The sequence below is a fragment of the Capricornis sumatraensis genome, chromosome 6 (genome assembly GCF_032405125.1).
Source record: "Capricornis sumatraensis isolate serow.1 chromosome 6, serow.2, whole genome shotgun sequence".
NCBI lineage: Eukaryota > Metazoa > Chordata > Mammalia > Artiodactyla > Bovidae > Capricornis > Capricornis sumatraensis.
In genome coordinates, this window is record NC_091074.1 from 75113048 (window position 1) to 75134661 (window position 21614).

Genomic DNA, 21614 nt, shown 5'->3' on the forward strand with positions numbered 1-21614 from the left:
TGATAGCCTTGAACTGACCACAGTATAAGTATTTACACCAGTGTTTTTGTTGTCTAGTTGCTCAGTCGTATCTGACTCTTTAATGACTCCGTGGATTGTAACTCCTCTGTCCATGGGATTTGCCAGGTCAGAATACTGGAGTGGGTTGCCATTTCCTCCTCTGGGGGTTCTTCCTGACCAAGAGATTGAACCCAAGTCTCTTGCTTGGCACGAGGAACAATATACACCATGGGGAAGTGACAAATGCTACCACTCAGCCCGATGTTAAACATTACTAATAAACCTCTGATCAAGACTAATGTTTGCTATAGGCTCTAATGCTTTCCTAGCCCTGTTGATTAAAGGAAAGGAAATTAAGGATGAAAAAGATAGAGAGTGGGAGGGGAATGAGAAGGAAATGAAAGTAAAAGGGAAGGAAGAAGACAGGAAGAGAAGACAGAAAAGCGTCAATCAGTGTGTTAACCAGAATGTGGTGTTTCTCCCCCCAGATAACTGTGATGCTCCTCTGGCGTCCTCCTTGCCTCGGGCTTCCTTCACCAGTTCCTCAGAGCTGTCTAGTAGCCATGGCCCTGGCTTTGCAAGTCTTAACCGCAGGGATGGTGAGTCTGAAACTGTTTGCTTGTTCATCTACGTTTTTAGTTTTAGAACAGGTTATAGAAGGGTGACTAAGCAAGTGTGCTGGTCAGGAATAACTAAAACAAGACACGAAGAGCCAGGGTCACAGCCACTGGGGAAAACTGAATAGGCCACTGCGTATGTCTGTGAGATGTGAAGCTGCCATAGGATGTGATGGGAAAATGACTTCACCCCAGGACTTGGCCTGAGGAGACCAGGTGAAGACTGCTACTGAAAATAAAGATCCCCTTCCTATTAGTGGGAAAGGAGTTAGTGACTTATTTTTTGGAAAGATACTCATCGACTTTTGCTACTTGAATGTTGTTGAGTAAACTACTTTTCCTGTTGCACAAATATTAATTCAGTGATTTAAACACATGAATACATACACGCAAAGCTCAAATGTTTTGGTGTTTTTTAAGAGATATAGATTTTTTTAAATGAAAGATTTTTTCAGAAAGTAAAAGTTAAAATTAACTGTCTCATGTAAAAGCACTGCTGTAAACTCTGGAAATACTACTAGGAGATTGACTGTTTCTCCCTCTTTGACATTTTCTAAGATTAGCTTTTGAGTCTAGCTTGAATTACTGTGTCCTTAAGAATCAAATTCCAAAACCTAGTAAGCGATGGGCAGGGGAAAGTAAGAAAACAGGTGAAGAAACTCATTCAACTCATGGTGGAAAGGCATGTCTGTTAATTGCCCACCTTTATGATCTTTGCCCAGGAAAAGGGATTTTTATGGGCAGATATTTACTCCTCAAAGCATCATCCATAATCTAGATTTCAATGAGATCAATTAAATTATCAAAATTACCCATTTTTGGTCTGATGGTTACTTTAATATCAGCTTATCATATAAACTTTCCAGTGGTTGCCTTAAAATTGTAAAACCTAAATAAGCCATATTTTATTAGTTTAAAGAAGCTCAAGGGGCTTGTGTGTTGTGTTTCAAATTTGCGTATGTCAAATTGTTTTATGATTCAGGACTCTACTACTGTCAGTATGGTAGCACTGGAAAGTTTATAAACATTAGATGGGAAAATCCTGGAGTTTGAGATGAACTTATTTCTATTATATTTAATTAAAAAATTAATAACTCAGAGTATGATAAGCCATTATTATAAAATGCTAAGTACAAAGCTTACCTTCTATATTTAAACAACTCTCTTTGCAAATTTAAATTAATTAAGTTTCAATTAATTAAGTTTAAATTAATTAAAGAGAGTGGCAATCAGCTAATGAGGTTTTTTTAATGGTTGCTGCTGTTCTGATTGCGTATATGTAGAGTTCGCTAAATATTTCTAGATGCTACCACCTGATTTCAGACCCATTTCTAAAGCATGCTTTAGATAGCACAATTTATCAATATTCCTTATAAAGGATTATTTATGTGTGTTTTCTGTTAAAAGTCAGCATCTTGGAGTCTTTTTTGGCATTTCCTTTGCCTTGGTGAATGCTGGAGAACATATTAGTTCACTTTAGATTACTGTGAGGTAAAATATGGATAGTATAAAATGTGGATGAGCAGAATGAGCATAATGATGATGATGGTGCTTCATATATAGTAGTTTTAGCTTTAAAAAAATATTTTGTGTATCATATAGCAATGAAAATCATGTTGGACTCCCTGATATATGGTTAAAGTTCCCTTGGTCTATGTTATGATATTCGCAGGTTTTAAAGAAGGTAGCCTGTCTTACATTCCTAGTTTCTTATTTTGCCCAGAAGTCACTGAACTTCTAGAATGTTCATTAGAATATTACAGCTTCCACCAAGAGCTTTATACATAATAGCCTATCACTTCATCTACCTGATGTATAAAGGTGATAAGAGAATAATCTATGTATAACATTTGATTGTGTGAGTGTGTATCTATCTATAAATTTGACCCCCTGTATAAACCAAAGTCAAAAAATTCAAAACTGAAGGTATCTGATGAGTTTAAAGTACATCAGTGATTCAACACATAACAATACTTATATATTAGAATTTATTGCACATTTAATGCTTTTCTTTTTATATATTTTTTTGCTTTTACATTTTATTTATATATTTATTTTGTTTTCTATTAATTTATGAAAAGGAGTAAACTAGTTCTTAGAGAAGACTTTACAATAAATAGGAAAAAGAGGTCTGTGAAGGATATTGAGAGGGATGAGCAGAGAAGTCAGGGTAGATCCACGTGTTTCCAGGGACAGGCAGAACCCAAGCAGAGAGTCTAATCATATTGGCTGCTTTTATTTCCATTAATATTAAGTTGATATTTCCTAGAATTATGTTACCAAATATTTCTCGTAAAAATAAGATTGCTGAAATCTGTATATTCTAAATAAGAATGTTGTAATATGACTTTGTTTTTTTCATCTAAAAAATCTCCTAAGGAAACTTTATCCAGTTTATCCAAGTTTTTCCAGACGAAAGTTAAAAAAACAAAACCGAACCAAAGACTATCTTAGGGTAAACCATGCTGGACTTTCATTCTGTATTTTGCATATAAAAATAGCCTTTTGTTTTTACAATTATTGTTACTCCTCAGACCGGCTCTGTAGCATTTCAGATTCCAGCATCGCTGTGTTCTCTGTAATCATGTGATCTGTAAACACAGGTGTGATAGTGAAATGTGTGGTTCTGACCAGAAGCTAATTGAAGTTGATTAGAAGGAAGTATCGGAGAAGGCAATGGCAACCCACTCCAGTACTCTTGCCTGGAAAATCCCATGGGGGGAGGAGCCTGGTAGGCTGCAGTCCATGGGGTCACTAGGAGTCGGACATGACTGAGTGACTTCACTTTCACTTTTCATTTTCATGCACTGGAGAAGGAAATGGCAACCCACTCCAGTGTTCTTGCCTGGAGAATCCCAGGGACGGGGGAGCCTGGTGGGCTGCCGTCTACGCGGTTGCACAGAGTCCTACACGACTGAAGCGACTTAGCGGCGCCAGCAGCAGAAGGAAGTATACACATCTTTGGGCTTCGCTGATGGCTCAGCTGATAAAGAATCCACCTACAATGCAGGAGATCCCAATTCAATTCCTGAATTGGAAAGATCCCTTGGAGAACGGGATAGTATTCTTGGGCTTCCCTGGTGGCTCAGATGGTAAAGAATCTGCCTGCAATGCAGGAGACCTGGGTTTGACCCCTGGGTTGGGAAGATTCCCCTAGAGGAGAGCATAGCAACCTACTCCAGCATTCTTGTTGCAGAAGGGGGACTCCTTCCAGAGCCCGAAAGTGGGCTCTTGTCTAACACTCAGAATTAAATTGTCCAAAGAGACACATGTGCTGATTGATAAAGCAAGGAGATTTTATTGGGAAGGGGTGCCCGGATAGAGAGCAGTAGGTTAAGGGAACCTGGGAGAACTGCTGTCACGTGGCTTGCAGCCTCCGGTTTTATGGTGATGGGATTAGTTTCCAGGTTGTCTTTGGCCAATCATTCTGACTCAGAGTCCTTCAGGGTGGCACACTCATTGCTCAGCCAAGATGGATGCCAGCAAGAAGGATTCTGGGAGGTGGTTGGACACATGGTGTCACCTTTTGACCTTTCCCAAACTCTTCCTGTTGGTGGTGGCTTATTAGTTCTGTGTTCCTTACCAGGACCTTCTGTTGTAAAATAACTTATGCAAATGTTTACTATGGTGTCTGGCCAGGATGGGCAGTTTCAGTCAGCATGCTTCCCCTATCATTCTTGGCTGGAGAATCCCCATGGACAGAAGACTGGCAGGCTGTAGTCCATGAGGTCCCAAAGAGTTGGACACAACTGAATGACTAAGCACAGCAGCATACACATATTTTGCTTGAGGCCAATAGCTCAGTTTCTCTGTATACTGGTGCTGAATTGAATCTAAGAGGTAGAGTGAAAGGCTGTTGTTGAATCACGCAAAGATACTGGGATTCTTGGCTTCTGGAGGAGAAGAATTCAATCTGGGGTCAGAGATGAGGCTTGATGGCTCAGAGCTTTTGTGTAATAAGGTTTCATTAAAGTATAAAGGAGATAGAGAAATCTTCTGACATAGACATCAGAAGGGGGTAGAAAGAGTACCTGCTTGCTAGTGTTAGCAATGGAGGTATATACTCTCCAATGAATCCAAAGAATGTCTGGAGGTCGTAAAGACCTCACCACACCTACTCCCATAATTTACACTTTAAGATAACAGGATTAGCCGGAAGGTTTAATCCAGAGGCTGTCCTCAGGAAGGATACATTATTGTTAAATAATCCTAAGGAATGTAGAGGGAAAAAAAGTTGTCCTTTCTTCCTCCTTGAGAATTCCAGACCCCTCTCCCCTTGGGAACCCCTAGACTTCTTATCAACCTGCCTAGGAAATGACTCTCTCAAGAGTTTGGGGTGAAGTGGTAAAGGATATCTTTATTACCTTGCCAGGCAAAGAGGGCCGCAGTGGGATTAGTGCTTTTAAAATCATGTGTCCACACTTTGGAAAGATAATGAGAGTTTTTATAGCAGTTGTTCAAAGAGGATGTGATCAGCTCAGGGATGCTCTTCTGATGGTTTGGTGGTGAGGTAAATGGAGTCAACCTTCAGGTCCAATTGGCCTGGGGTCTCCAGACTTGTGGGCAGCATACTGTCATTAATCGTTAACTTCTCCCACCTCGAGGCAGCTTCAATATCTGCGAAATAGCTCAAAGATATTGTTGTGTATATCCATTGATGGGGGAACGTCTTTGTCCAAAGGCTGCTCTTGACTGTTTCTTTCTGGTCTCACATCCCTCCCTTCCCTAATTAACAACTGCATGAATCTGCCCATTGGAACTCAGGGAAGGTCATAGAGGCTGAATGAAGGCTGTTTCCAGTAATCAAAGAAATGAGGGACATAGAAAGTTGTGCCCAGGAGCCCCATAGGGCCCTGCATGGTATCATGTTCTTTTTTGTTTTTCCAAAATGCTTGCATAAGCCATTAATCCCAGAAAGAGGAACCACTCTATTCATGGCCCAGATGCTGAAATTCATGCACTCTACTGCAGCAAGCCACTCGTCAGTGACAGTGCAAATGAGATTGCTTCAAATTTAACCTGATCAAAAATGACATTTCAGATTGCTGTATTGTGTATTGCCAACAGAAAGTAGATGGAAACAAGCTGAAATGACTGGATGTTTTCTTTTCTCTTTGTAATTCTTCACCTTTCTCATACTGAGACATTGATCCCATTTCCTCAAAATAGACATATATTTTGGTGGAGCCAAGAAAGATTTTTTCTAAAGTTCCAATACAGTGAATGACTAAGCATTTTAGAACTATTCTCAGTTTTAAGATACATGTTTTTCAAGTTAGGAAGTACATTTACTAGTACAAGTTAATGCAATAGGTTTTAGCAGAAAATAAAGATGTATGATTACATTAGGAGAAAATGCTTAGACCTGGGCATTAGACAGTGAACATTTTCTTATAACCTGCAATGTCTGATTATTTGGATTCTGCAGTATCCCAAATAAGATATGATATAAAACTCACTCTTTGTTATAACAAAGTTAAAAAAAATGGAAAGAGTGAATAATAATTTAAAATGTCTAAAAGTATGTCAATTCCTGATATAAATCAGAATATTACATCAAAAATTTATGATGCAAATCTTATAATAATTAACTTTCCTCTCTTATTTTTTCATAGAATCATAGTTCTCAAATATTCCTATCTTTTATTCGCAGGCTAGAAGCCTGGTGGAACTGGTCAGTATTCCCAAATACTAGTCTGAGCAATTCAAATTGCCATAAAAGAGCTTGTGAATCAAATTTTTATAGATATATGAATATACTGGGAAATTGTTGCCTCTGGATGTCAGAGTTTGCATTCTTTTTGTCTGTGCTGATAAAAGTTTTTAGACCAATTAAGCCCAATGCACATTTTTCTTGAAGCCACCATTTTTTGCTGTTGTTAGTATAATTTTTTAAACAAGTGCTCCTGCAGATGCACTGTGGTTGTTGAGTGCAATGAATAAGTCAGTGTAACAGCATCTGTAAAGTACACCCACATACTAAGGCCTGGGCAGCACTGTCCTGACAACCATGTAACGTCATTAAATCACAGCTCCTCTAAAGTGCATGACTGCAGGAACTTCCCTGGGATCCAATTGTTGACTCACGCTTCCAATACAGGGGACTTAGGTTCAGTCCCTGGTCAGGGAACCAAGGTCTCACATGCCATGGAGCAAGGCCAAACAAATAAATAAAATCATAAAATGCATGTTAGTAGCATGTGGGAGGAGAAACCGTCAAATCCCAGAGTTTGTGCAGACTGGGCCATAGAGTTGTCATATGGAATTGCACAGAACTCATCTTTTCTGATTCTTCCATGGTCCTTTTCAAGATCTAGAGTCTTCAGTGTACCCCCATAGAGCCTAAGGCACTAGATGACACAAACCAGAACAAACCAAGCATGTTTTCAGTGTCGTCAGCAACCTCCAGGGAGACAGTGTTGTCATTTCTGTCTATCATGTAGCCCAAATTATAGAACTACCCCCAAAATAATAATAATCTTCAGTCTGTTTTGGATTCATAGCCTCTTTTGAACAGAAGAACATCTTCCAGGGATGCTCAGATTTCTTTGCTCCTACTTCTTTCCAAGACAGTGTTTGGGTTTGCAGATGGGCTTCTGCCCTCATGGAGCTGAACAGTGGGAGGGGTGCCCCATGTTGGGGTCTCAGCTCCTTGTTATCTGCTGAGGGACGTTTGTCTGCTCTTAACACTGGGGATTACTGGGCACCCATTCCTGAAACCTATGGCAGATATACCTCTTGGTAAGATCATGTTCCCAGGGAATAAGTCACTGTCCCTTCAGGAATCTGTCTGGTGTCACTCCTTGCCTCCCTGAAGCCTGACCTTGAGTCTCATTTGGTTTCCAGCCTGAGTTACCTTGATTACAGATTTAATTTGTCTTTGTCAAGTTAACCTGTTCAGATTCAGTCAGACTCTCATTTAACTTCTATGCCCCATTTTGGTGGCCTGTGGGGACTTCTGGGTCACTATGTGGGGGATGGAGTGGGGCAGGGAAACCTTTGAATGGTTTTGTCCTATCCAGAAGTGACCTATTGCGGCCACTCAGCTTGTTGGCCAGAGGTGGTCACATAGCCCCTCTCAACCACCAGGGGGCATGGAAGTGCAATCCTCCCTGTGCCTGGAAGGGAGAAAACCAGAAATTGTTGGAAACTGTTAGTAATGACTGCACAGCCCCTACAAGGTACAGCCCCTACAAGGTGATCGCCCCAAATTCCAAATGGGCCCCAAGAAAGCCTCTCTTCTGCTTGTTTATGCCTCTCACTTTCTTTATCCCCCTGGAACTTCATTCCTGAACAAGGTGTCTGAATCACTTCTCCCACCACCCTTTAACCTTCCTCCGTTTCCCCTCTTTCCCACAGTCCTCTGGGCTTCCATCTCTCCTTTCTGACAAAGAGAGAGACACCACACGTACTGTTGCCTATTTTCTGAGTTGGTCTTTGTCCTCCTTGGCTTCTCTAGGGCATAAGGGGATAGTGATCACTGGCTAACAGGATTTGCTGGAGAGAGGAGTGAAAAACACAATGGATTATCTTTGCAGAATTATGTCTGTGTTTATAATCTGCACAGTAAGTATCTCAAGGTGGCAACAATTTTGCCATAGTATTTTTCCAAGAGTAAATGCTATCTATGATGTACTTGGCAACTTCCCCAAAGGTATGTAGAAGCTCTTCTAAGCACTATCCAAATTCTAAAATAGTTGTCTAGCAAATTCAGCTTCTTTTTTTCCCCCAAAGTAATTCATTTTTATGTTGTGTGTAGTATACAGAAATGTTCATGAAAGTTATTTACTTAACAGTATGTATTCTTGAGATGAATGAGGGCTAGTGGCTTAGTCAGTAAAGAATCTGCCTGCAATGCAGGAGACCCAGGTTCAATTCCTGGATCAGGAAGATCCCCTGGAGGAGGCAATGGCCACCCACTCCAGTATTCTTGCCTGCGAAATCCCATGGACAGAGGAGCCTGGTGGGCTGCAGTTCACGGAGTCGCAACAGTCAGACATGGCTTAGCGAGTAAACCATCACCATCCTGAATACACTATGATGTCATTGTTTACTCCACTTTTAATATTGGCATCCCTATGAAGATACGTTTTGCCCCACCACCTCATACTGCTTTACTTATACAATGTAATTCCATTGCTTCTTGTGGGGATATTCCTTTTTTCTTTTTTGGAGTCATGAGGAAAGACATCCCAATTGAGGTGGTCTTCAATCCTGCCAAAGGGGTGAGGTTCAATTAGCAACCGTTCATGAGGCATCTGGTATCACTCAAGATACAAGAGTCCCATGTTAAAGCACAGAGCAACCCTGAATTGCTAGTTTAACTGGTGACATAGAAACTGGTTCAGGAAGACCATAGCCAGTGACTAAGGCTGATGGAATATCTTAGTGGGACCTTTCGTCAGTTGCTCCTGCCTTTGCTCTGAACATAATGAGGAGCTTCTGGATCAGTTGCTGACTGGAAGATGTTATTTCAGGGGTTCCTTGTTCTCTCTACAGTGTGATTTTTGCAATGGATTCCTCCCTTGTTGTTGTGCTTCCTTCAAGGAAATCCAGTGGAGGGGCTTCGCCTTGACAGATTGGGGATGAATGCCAACTCCCCTCCCCCAAATGCTCCTATATCAGTTGTATTTGCATTTTGTGATGCTTAGATCTCATCCTTTTTGCAGTCTCACTTTACTATTCTATTTTATATAACAAGTTGTCGGTACATACTCTTTTTATCCAAGGCTTTCACAGTGTGCTTACAAAGTGTAATGAATTCAGCTAAATAACATCACTAAAGAAAATATAACTTTTACCATCAATGGAACTTTTCCCAGAGGCTTCTGGCTGAGTGAGCAGTCAAGTATGGATGGATAATTTAGTCCTCATGGTTATTTCCCTGACATGATCCCATACTGTATTTAATTTAAAAAGGGGCCATTGACTTCAGTGTAATGGCGTGTCCGTGGGAAGTGGTGGGGGCCTTGGAGTAGAATGCCTGGCCTCCTGGCCTTCTGGACATCCTGGATTCCCTGCTGTTCTCTACACATCAGAGGGAAATGATGCCTATTCTGAATGACCCCACGAATGATCCATTACTCTGAGTAACTCAGGGGCCCTCTGAGAGATGCGCAATGATGCTTTTATAGAATTAGATCAGATCTCAGAGCTGCACCTTTGGTAAACGTGAAGATTTCACAGGAGATGAACAAATAAGCTTGGTCATACATGTCATTCAGTCATAGTGAAGCACTACATGCTTGCATGGCTTAGAGGCTTGCTGGGAAATTCTCATTTTATTTCTAAGATGAGAAATTAGCAAAATCATCTTATAGTCTTGTCAGTACAGAAATTCAGACAAATAACTGAAGAGCTAAAAATCACCCCAACTCTGATTGTCTCTCTACTGTATGTTTTCTAACACTTGGTTAGGAGTGTCAGGTTGGTTTACAAAGATTTGGAAGGATGGACTAATTACAGCTCATGCAGGCAGGATGTCTCAGGCTCCTGTCTTGTTGTGGCAAGAATTTGAAACAACAGACTGGTTTACAGCTCAGTTACAGCTCAAGCCGACAGATCTTTTATTAGACAATGAATAGTACACTCCTGAGAGGAGGGAGTACCTGACCCTGAAGGAGTGGCCACGATCCCTCTCGACTTTCCCTTTTTAATACTTCCCATCTTCTCCTCTTGGTTCTGCCTTGTGCAAGGTAGGGCTTGTACCAGCCACCAATCAGGAAAAGGAATGCAAATAGATGTATGCTCAAGGCTGGCTGACAGTTGCAAGTTACATAACAGTAGGCTTTATTGCACATGACTTTCCCATAATTTAGTCTGTTATAATCAAATGGGTATATATATAGAATATTTATGAACCACCACCCTTATGGCAGAAAGTGAAGAGGAACTAAAAAGCCTCTTGGTGAAAGTAAAAGAGGAGAGTGAAAAAGTTGGCTTAAAACTCAACATTCAGAAAACGAAGATCATGGCATCCGGTCCCATCACTTCATGGAAAATAGATGGGGAAACAGTTGAAACAGTGTCAGACTTTATTTTTTGGGGCCCCAAAATCACTGCAGATGGTGACTGCAGCCATGAAGTTAAAAGACGCTTACTCCTTGGAAGAAAAGTTATGACCAACCTAGATAGTATATTCAAAAGCAGAGACATTACTTTGCCGACTAAGGTCCGTCTAGTCAAGGCTATGGTTTTTCCTGTGGTCATGTATGGATGTGAGAGTTGGACTGTGAAGAGGGCTGAGCGCCAAAGAATAGATGCTTTTGCACTGTGGTGTTGGAGAAGACTCTTGAGAGTCCCTTGGACTGCAAGGAGATCCAACCAGTCCATTCTGAAGGAGATCAGCCCTGGGATTTCTTTGGAAGGAATGATGCTAAAGCTGAAACTCCAGTACTTTGGCCACCTCATGCGAAGAGTTGAGTCATTGGAAAAGACTCTGATGCTGGGATGGATTGGGGGCAGGAGGAGAAGGGGATGACAGAAGATGGCTGGATGGCATCACGGACTCGATGGACGTGAGTCTGAGTGAACTCTGGGATTTGGTGATGGACAGGGAGGCCTGGAGTGCTGCGATTCACGGGGTCACAAAGAGTTGGACACGACTGAGCGACTGAACTGAACTGACCTGAACTGAATGGGCCCCTGGCTGCCTGAGGTCACTTGAGGACACATCTGTGCATCAAGGGCACTGTGTGCTGGAGTTGGAGAAGCCCCTGTGGTTAGTTTGTATCCATTATGTGCCTTGAGTGCTTGCGCAGCAGTTGGAAAAGTCTCTGTGGTTATTTTTGTAGCATATTTGTGAGCTTTCCTGGTCATGTCTGGGGTGAGATTTAGAGATCAGCTTGCATCCCTTTAGGCTAGGCCATCCCTTGTTGCTAATGCCTAACTCCCTACCTAACATTAGTGTATATGAGAAGCAAAACAAAACACACAGTAGCAATGGATATTTCTTTATTTTATGCAGAAAGAGCTGCAGCAGTGAATGTTAAATGCCACAGGCATTGAAAGTTGTCCCTTGGGATGTTTCAGACAGAACTTCAGGGAGTCACAGGTGAACAGTCACACTGTGTTTTCTCCCCTCTTAATACTACTGGCATTTAAATTAATCAGTATACACTTTAAAATTTTATTTTGAATTATCTTCTTACGAAGCCATTACAGAGTATGTTTGCATTTAGTACAGGAATGTGTTTTACTAGGCTGCTGTGTGAGTCCCCTCCGCCCCTCCCCCCCTGTATGCATGCACTTTTTGGAAAACGGTCTATTCTCTCCTGCTCAGGCTGCTAGCAGATTTCTGGGAGTACAGCAGAAAGGGGATCAGAGGTTACCTAGACAGGTCCCAGAGGCAAAGTTTCTGTGTTTTCTCTGCGTCTTGATAGTCAGGAATGGTATATGTAGACAGTTGAAACTGCTTCTTAAGAAATCAGAGCTGGAGCATATGCTTAAATTTTCCTCAGCACTGTAGGTGGGGTTGTGACAAAAGCATCAGTATTTAAAGCCCAGAGATCTCTGAGCAGGCAGGTCAGAGAGCATTCCCAGAGCCTGCCCACCCATCAGCCCCTCTTTCCTGGAACATCTGTCATTCCTGATGCTCTCATCCTCTCCCTACTCACCCAGCCCCACCTGGAATCAGTAATATGTCTCCTGTGAATTTGGTGCTGTTGTTCAGTTGTTAAATTGTGTCTGACTCTTTATGATCCCATGGACTGCAGTATGCCAGGCTTTCTTGCCTTCACTCTCACCCAGAGTTTGCTCAGATTCGTGTCCATTGAGTCAGTAATGCTATCCAACCATCTCATACTCTACTTTCACCTTATCCTTTTGCCTTCAGTCTTTCCCAGCATTAGGGCCTTCTCCAGTGAGTTGGCTTTTCACATCAGCTGTCCAAAGTATTGGAGCTTCAGCTTCAGCATCAGTCCTTCCAATGACTATTTAGGGTTGATTTCCTTTAGGATTGACTGGTTTGATCTCCTTGCAGGCCAAGGGACTCTCAAGAGTCTTCTCCAGCACCACAATTCAGAGGCATCAGTTCTTCGGCACTCAGCCTTCGTTATGGTCCAGTTCTCACATCCATATGTGACTACTGGAAAAACCATAGCCCACCAGGCTCCTGTGTCCATGGAATTCTCCAGGCAAGAACACTGAAGGGGTAGTCATTCCCTTCTCCAGGGAATCTTCATGACCCAGAGATCAATCCCGGGTCCATCTGAGTCACCAGGGAAGCCTCTTCTGTGAATTATGATGAATTTAAGTGAGGAAAAAAACACACAGAGCTTGATAAGATCCATTTGAGACAATGTAATGGAGATCTTAAAGGGAAACTTTCCTTGGTGACAGTTTCAATTTAGTCATTTACTTACTTGACATATAGATGCCCTGGAGATGGGTGGGTCTCTTCACTTCAAATTAACCCATTTGACATTGGTCCCTTGGGTACCTCTCTGCTCTGAATCTTGTTGAAAGTTGAGGAAGGCATGAAATTATTTTTCTTTTCAGCTCTGGGTAATTTCCCTCTCAGCACAAAGCTGACAATCTTTATGACAGTTCATGCCCCATGGTCACCAGGAGCAGGGGTCATTGTCATTGTGGTCAGTGACCAGGATAATTAAGGCCCCAGCTGAGAGTTTCCTGTTCAACCTTTCTTCTCCTCCAACGATGCAAGTCACTGCCTGTGTCTGAGCCGACCAAAGGTGGGGGAAGAAGTCACACAGGAATAAGTGGAGACAAACCTTCCAATATATCTGCCAATTGTTTGCTATTTTAGTCCCTGAATCTTGTTCAACTCTCTGGGACCCCATGGACGATAGCCTGCCAGGCTTCTCTGTCCATGGGATTTCCCAGGCAAGAATACTGGAGTGGGTTGGCATTTCCTTCTCCAGAGGATCTTCCAGACCCAGGGACTGAACCTGAGCCTCCTGCATTGGCAGGTGGATTCTTCACCACCGAACCACCTGGGAAGTCCATGTCTGCCAGTATAGCAATATTAAATACAGTCTGGCTATCAATAAACAAACATTGCTGAACAGCTGACAAATCACAGAGATGTGTTCTTCGAAGGGGTAGAGAATGAAAAGGGAGCTAAGCTTTAATAAAACACCCTCATCAGAACCTAAAATGGTTGTTTCTTCTTTGCAAAGCAGAGACTGTATCACGTGTCTTACTAGCAGGGTGTGTGTCAAGTAACACTTGGAGCATCTGGGAGGGTTCTTAGCACATCCTATGCTTGTGAGAAGTTTTGGCTACTTTATTTTCTCTTGTTTATCTCGTTTATTGCAGAACAGTGGTTCAGCTCTACTGGTCAGTTAGATTGCTCGGTGCTCCCTGACAGTGTTCAGGTTATATTTGTGCATTTCTCACTTTTTTCAGTCATTAGAAAAGGAGGCAGTCACCTCTGTGGACCATGCGAATGAGCAAAAGCACAGTAACTCACATCATCACCCAGCAGGTATCTGGGGATTACCCCGTGGCTGTGTTATCTAACTGAAATGAATTGCCCCACGGCACGGGGGATTCTGCAGTTTCATTACTTTAGCAGAGTACCTACTTAATCAAATAGCTTAATTTGCATACCAGTAGCACCTCCTCACCACAGGTAAGGGATATGAAGTGTTCAAGGTCGATTACCTGCAGATGTTGAAGACTGGTTGACAGAGATATAGATGTATCTGTGAGAGAGGCTGGTCCCAAGGCAACATGCTGGAAACATGCTGATACTTTTTGGTCTGTTGTGTTTCTGTACATGTGGTACTCATAACATGTTAATGTTACTTCCTGACTTCAAAAGAGATTAAAGATGACACAGAAAGATTGTGAAGTTTTGTTAAGAAGTGTATCATCAGTACATCCTCTGATACTAATATAAGTCAGAATACAGGACATTTAATAGTTTCTCAGAGATTCAAAAGGATTCATAAAAAATTTTGTAAATAGAACCTCTAAGTTAAAGTGACAGCTAAATGACAACACCTGATATTTGACTTATTTTGGTTACAAAATTACAGGCAATTGCCAAGTAATGTTACTTGGGACTATTAGTTAGCCCTCAGCTAGAACTCAGAGGGACTTCTCATTCATCAGATACTAATTGGGACCTTTGCACAAATGAATAGAAGTAGCAGGAAGGTGTTGGGTGATAATCAGTCCTGTAATTAAAGACAAAGAAAGATTGAGAAACTTTCACAGGTTGTAGAACTCTAAGGAGACACGGTGACTAAATGCAACACAGGATCCTGGAACAGAAAAGTGAGTTAGTAGAAAAACTGGAGACATCAAAATAAAGTTGATCATTTCCTTAACCTTGTACCAGTGTTAATAGCTTAGGTTTGAGTAAAGTGCCATGGTGATGTCAGAAATTAACATTAGGAGACAGGAATTCCCTACCCATCTTTGCAACTCTTTGGTAAATCTGAAATTATTTCAACATAGAAAGTTAAAAAATGTATTACAGAACAACCAAAAATGTGGCATATTTAAGATTCTGGATCAAAGGAAAAGATATTGTGCTTGTGACACAGTGAGAAGAAAATTTATAATATTGGAACAAAGATTTACTACAGGAAATGAGGAAGTCACAGAAAGAATCCGTAAGCTTCAGACTGAACTAAGGGTTATACATGCAGTGCAATTAACAGAGGACATAGTGAAGCGATAGATGTGCCCACTTGCTGGTGACTTGCTGGTGACGGCTCCACACACTGATGTAAGTACCCCACTTCCATTTCCCTTTGAGCTGTCCTGTAACCATGTCACACATCTCCTGATGTGCACTGAGTCATAACAGTTTTAGTAAACAGGGTGTGGATGTTAATAACTGCCCTTAATAAGAAGATAATAAATGTTGCCTACAGTATCAGGCTTTATTATGAGAGTCTCAAATTAGGTGTAAGAATAATGGGAAAAAACTTTTAAAGCTACTTTTTTCATGTTAGGGGTTGTTTACATGACATTGTTTTCTAGACATGGATAATTAGCAAAATATCAGTTCTAGATTTCATTTCAGATCTATTTCCCAATTTTATATTGCATAATAATTTAAATGAACAAAACATATTATAATATGATATCTAAACCCAAATTCAAAACTCATCTTTCTAATAAATGGAAGAACAAAATAAACAAATAATACATTCTCAGAAATCTGTAATTCGTTGGTTTCTTACAGGCACTGGCAAAAACAAAGCCCAGTAATTTCTACTTTGCACCTATTTTTATCAATATGCGAGAAACTCCTTATCGTTAGCCTCCTCTGGATTCTCATTCATCCTACCTCCTGCCTGTTCAGAACCCTCGCTCCCCTGCACAGAAATTAGTTTCATCTTCACCACTCCCATGTTGCCTTTCAAGCTATTCTTTGAATTGTTCTCAAGTTATTCTCTCTATTATGAGTCCATGAGCACCTTGAGTGCAGGGCTATACCATAACCATCTTTGTTATCCCAGTACTCAACACTGTAGTTCCTCATGTTAAGAATCCAAAATTAAGATTTTCTAGTTCTGCCATGGTCTGGGTATTTTCCTTACGGCCAGCAGAGGGCAAGTCATGCATTAAAGCCAATAAAGACACTAGTTTCAAGCACTGATGTGATGGCCTGTTGTCCACCTGTTATATTAAGCACTTTTACTTAGTGGGACCCCCAAACCACAAAGAGTCAGGGGTTATGGACAATCCAGTTAATATAAGTTTCATTCATTTACACTTGACTTGTGTTTTTATTTTTTGTTTGTATAGGTGTGTGTAATTATGAGGCATTATATTATCTTATAATTATATTATATTATAACATATATTATATAAGGAAGAATGTGAAACTATGATTTTTATAAATTTCATTTATGATATTATTCTTCCAGGTTAATAAAAATTTCAAAATTTCTCCATCTTTATCATTTTTCTTTTTTCTATTCCCCACAAAAAGGAGCTGGTGGCTGGTCTCCTCTTGTGTCAAATAAATACCAGTGGCTGCAGATTGACCTTGGAGAGAGAATGGAGGTCACAGCTGTGGCCACCCAGGGAGGATACGGGAGCTCCGACTGGGTGACCAGCTACCTCCTGATGTTCAGTGATGGCGGGAGGAACTGGAAGCAATATCGACGAGAGGAAAGCATCTGGGTATGTGCATCTATTGAAAAGCAGTCTGTCAGAGTATGAACTATGCCAGGTACAACATTTTGATGCCCATCTATCAGGTCAACTACAGAAACAGAGCCTCCTAAATTACTCAAAAATATTCCCACTGAATGTAAGGCACAGGTGACATTTTAGAATATACTGTCTATGTATAATTTATGAAATAAGTAAAAAGTAAAACAATGTAAGGGGAATGTCTTCCCATTATTTCTTTAAACAGTGTGTAGTCTAAGGTTTAAAAAAATCACATGCAGCTCACTTTATTTTTGTTTAATATCAGGCATAGTAGTTTGTATTGCCTGAGCATTTTTTTAATTAAAGCATATTTATGTTTTTCTGTGTCCTCTGATAAATCGAAATTTCTAAAAGACTCAGAACATTTAAAAATTGATGTAATGGAGAGTCTTTCTGTGGAGGACTTCTTGAGGCATGTGTTGAATTCCTTCTCCAACAGGACCCTGAGTACCATGTGGCTCCTTGTAATTCATGGACAATATATGGTTAGGATTCTTTGAATCATAACTACTTTAATTTACATCAGTGACAGTTTCTATTCTGATCACATGCTCATGCTCCTTTTAGAAGAATTAAGTTTTGTTTGCTTAACTTTTGGAATTTTAAAATATATGTAAGCGACTACATAGTTAGGGTTTCATATCTTTAAATCACAGTTTGCTTCAAGTGAAAAGCTTCCAAAGAAGAGTGTTGTAAAGATCCGCCCAGGGTTTGCAATTGGGTGGTGGGGCAACCAATGGGCGGGGTGGGGGTGTGCGGCCTGAAAATTTGTCAAATGGAGACAAAATTACTTTTTTCCTTTTTATTAAAAATGTAACTTAGGAATTCGGAGGAGCAAGGAATGAGCTGTTAGTGTTCAATGGGGACAGGGTTTCAGTTTGAGCAGATGAAAAGTTCTGGAAATGGGTGGGGGTCATGGTTGCACAGCAGTGTGGATGTTAATGTGTAGAGTTGTGCATTTCAAAATGTCTAAGGGCTAAACGTTATATTATATATATTTTACCACAATTAAAAAAATATACAATGTGTCTTCCATTTAACTTAGTCTAAGGATGTTGTGTAACTTAATTTTTTTTTCTGAATTGTCACCGTAAGAGGAAAAATGTCAGCTAAAAACCTAGTATCAATAAGGCTAATAGGCAACAAAATGATAATATGTGTTGGGTAACAAATTGCCCTCATTTGAGTTTCCTTAGACACTAATGTTATGTTAAGACCTAATAGATAGTGGTCTACTTAATTTTTTTGTCTCTGGAGCACTTATTATTAAGTTTGTCAGTAAATGTTGATGTAAATTGAATCAAGAACTAGTTAATTATCTAACACTAATTAAAAGAATAAAATGGGAAGGAAATTGTGAGTGCCTTTAGGGCTGCCTGACAAAGTTTCCAAACAAGCAGTTGCCATGTACATGATTGGAAGCAGTTATTCAGTTCAGTTTAATTCAGTAACTCAGTCGTGTCCGACTCTTTGCAACCCCATGAACTGCAGCACGCCAGGCCTCCCTGTCCATCACCAACTCCCAGAGTTCACCCAAACTCCTGTCCATCGAGTCAGTGATGCCATCCAGCCATCTCATCCTCTGTTGTCCCCTTCTCCTCCTGTCCCCAATCCCTCCCAGCATCAGAGTCTTTTCCCATGCGTCTACTCTTCCCATGAGGTGGCCAAGGTATTGGAGTTTCAGCTTTAGCATCATTCCTTCCAAAGAAATCCCAGGGCTGATCTCCTTCAGAATGGACTGGTTGGATCTCCTTGCAGTCCAAGGGACTCTCAAGAGTCTTCTCCAACACCACAGTTCAGAAGCATCAATTCTTCAGCACTCTGCTTTCTTTACAGTCCAACTCTCACATCTATACATGACTACTGGAAAAACCATAGCCTTGACTAGATGGACCTTTGTTGGCAAAGTAATGTCTCTGCTTTTTAATATGCAGTCTAGGTTGGCCATAACTTTTCCAAGGAGTAAGCATCTTTTATTTTCATGGCTGCAGTCACCATTTGTAGTGATTTTAGAGCCTCCCAAAATGAAGTCTGTCACTGTTTCCCCATCTATTTGCCATGAAGTGATGGGACTGGATGCCATAATCTTAGTTTTTGAATGTTGAACTTTAAGCCAACTTTTTCACTCTCCACTTTCACTTCATCAAGAGGCCCTTTAGTTCTTCTTCACTTTCTGCCATAAGGGTGGTATCATCTGCATATCTGAGGTTATTGATATTTCTCCCAGCAATCTGGATTCCAGCTTGTGCTTCATCCAGCCCAGCGTTTCTCATGATGTACTCTGCATATAAGTTAAATAATCAGGGTGACAATATACAGCCTTGACGTACACCTTTTTCCTATTTGGAACCAGTCTGCTGTTCCATGTCCAGTTCCAACTGTTGCTTCCTGACCTGCATACAGATTTCTCAAGAGGCAGGTCAGGTGATCTAAGGTATTATTTTAGAGTAAGCAGGTTTAACTGTATAGCACAGGGAATTTTGCTGAATATTATGTGGCAGCCTGGATGGGAGGGCAGTTTAGGGGAGAAAGGATATGTGTATATCCATGGCTGAGTCCCTTTGCTGTCCACCTGAAACTATCACAATATTGCTAATTGGCTATACTCCAATATGAAAGAAAAAGTTTTTTTTTTTTTTTTAAGAATAAGTTAAAGTTAAATGAAGGACCTACTTATAAAGAGAAAATTCATTCAAAATTGCATATTATTTTTCAAAATTAGGTAACTAATGATTGTGCTTATTCTCTCAGTCATGTGCAACTCTTTGAAGCCCATGGACTGTAGCCCACCAGGCTCCTCTGTCCATGGGATTTCCCAGGCAAGAATACTGAAGTGGGTACCCATTCCTTTCTCCAGAGGATCTTCCTGACCCAGAAATCAAACCCTCATCTCCTGCATTACAGGCAGATTCTTTCCTGTCTGAGCCTTCAGGGTGCCTGCTTATTCTTAGTTGTATGAATTAAGGTTTATGTTTTTGCCACCTTCAACTCTATTTGATTGAGAAAGTGAAAATTCTTATTGTTCAGTGAATCAGGTTTTAGGGGAACCACATCTAAACATCACCTTCTATCAGTCTGTTTAATGATCAAGTGCCCTGTGGAAGTAGGGTCAAGAATGGTGACACTGTTAATACTAGACCATACAGGTGAGGACAGAAGGATCCCTCAGACCTATGCATCGTATCACACAGAAAAGACTGGTAAAGTAGCCTGCCTCCTATTCCTGAACTTGTGTAAATAGAGACCTGGCCTACCCTGCCTGTGCCCCCAGCACTTCATGGTGCCTGAGTCTGAGCAGAAAGTTGGTCAATGTTTGCTGAATTATTGAATGAGTGGACTCTATCTTCTGGCAGGTTGCCTTTCTTGAGCTCTCTGCTCTGTACTTCTCAGTAGCCCTTTTTTCCAGCTTGTAGCCCTTGGTCCTTGAAGGTCTGTGAAAAAGGCAGAGCGCCGAAGAATTGATGCTTTTGAATTGTGGTGTTGGAGAAGACTCTTGAGAGTCCCTTGCACTGCAAGGAGATCCAACCAGTCCATTCTGAAGGAGATCAACGCTGGGATTTCTTTGGAATAAATGGTGCTAAAGCTGAAACTCCAGTACTTTGGCTACCTCATGCAAAGAGTTGACTCATGGGAAAACACTGTGATGCTGGGGATTGGGGGCAGGAGGAGAAGGGGACGACCAAGGATGAGATGGCTGGATGGCATCACAGACTCGATGGACGTGAGTCTGAGTGATCTCCGGGAGATGGTGATGGACAGGGAGACCTGGCATGCTGCGATTCATGGGGTCGCAAAGAGTCGGACATGACTGAGCGACTGAACTGAACTGAACTGGCATGGTTGTAACTAAGAATCAGCCCGGCCTTGTACCTTCTGTGAACTGGCTTCTGGTATTCATTTTTCCTGTACTGGCTCAGAAATCTGAGGAAACTGACTTCTGTGGCTCTGGCTGAGAGTCATCTCAGATCTCATGGCCTGTGGCCAGAGAAAGAGCTGGTCTGATCAGGAAAGCTCTCAGACTACCCTACACCAAGCACTGAAACCCCTGGGTTGGTAGGTGGGACCATATAAGGACTTCATGTCCACCCTGATGGGGGCACTTAGGAGGAAGAGATGTTGGGAGGGCCATATTATCACATTTTCTGGGTTTTTTTTTTTTTTTGTCTCTCTTTCACTCTCCCCCCATGACCTTTTGCTTTCTTTTCTATTTTCTGGTTTCCTCTTCTCACACATCTTATCTTTCTACTCCTCTCTTTCCCATTTTCTCTACAAAAGAAAGGACCTAGACTGCTATGGGTCCTGCTAATCAGCAGGTGGCCCATGGACCAGCAGCATCACTTGACAGATCTTGATAGAAATATGGTTTTTCAGCCCTCACCCAATAGAATCTGCATTTTAACAAGATGGCCAGGTGATTCCAGAGCAGTTTAGACTGTGAGAAGGACAGACTGGAATGACCGAAGTCCCATCTGTGGGGAAAATGGCTTTGCAGCTTAACCTAACCTCCAGCTTTCCAGATCAGAGGGGAATGTGCTCCCTGCTTGAAGATGTAGCTCATCCCACCCATGTGTTAGCCTGGGCAGGTGATGCTTTCTGTAACAAGACTTTAGCAGGCTTGCTTCAGTGCCCTTTGGCTATAGGCCATCCTCTATCCCTGATAGTCACCAACCTCATGGGGTGAAGCCCAGGTATTTTTTCATTGTTATCAATAAATAACAAGTGGTTAAAGTTAGTCCTACCTTTGAAAACTATAATATAACCTAAATCTCTTCACTCTGCCTTTGTTAGGGGTTTATTCTTCATATTAAAAACTCATCAGAACTCTAGTTCAAAAGTTACACTCTATGAATTTAA

The 21614-nt window shown here is 41.2% G+C and overlaps 1 protein-coding gene across 2 annotated transcripts in view; it reads left to right on the forward strand.

Annotated features, from left to right (window-relative positions):
* Positions 1–472: 472 nt before the first annotated feature.
* Positions 473–21614, forward strand: part of LOC138080855 (contactin-associated protein-like 3) — a 185463-nt gene continuing 164321 nt past the window's right edge. For both annotated transcript variants that reach the window (XM_068973702.1, XM_068973703.1), the window contains exons 1-2: positions 473–599; positions 16534–16727. In XM_068973702.1, coding sequence (XP_068829803.1) covers positions 16602–16727 — 126 coding nt within the window. In that variant the 5' untranslated portion in view covers positions 473–599; positions 16534–16601. The remainder of the gene's footprint in view (positions 600–16533; positions 16728–21614) is intronic.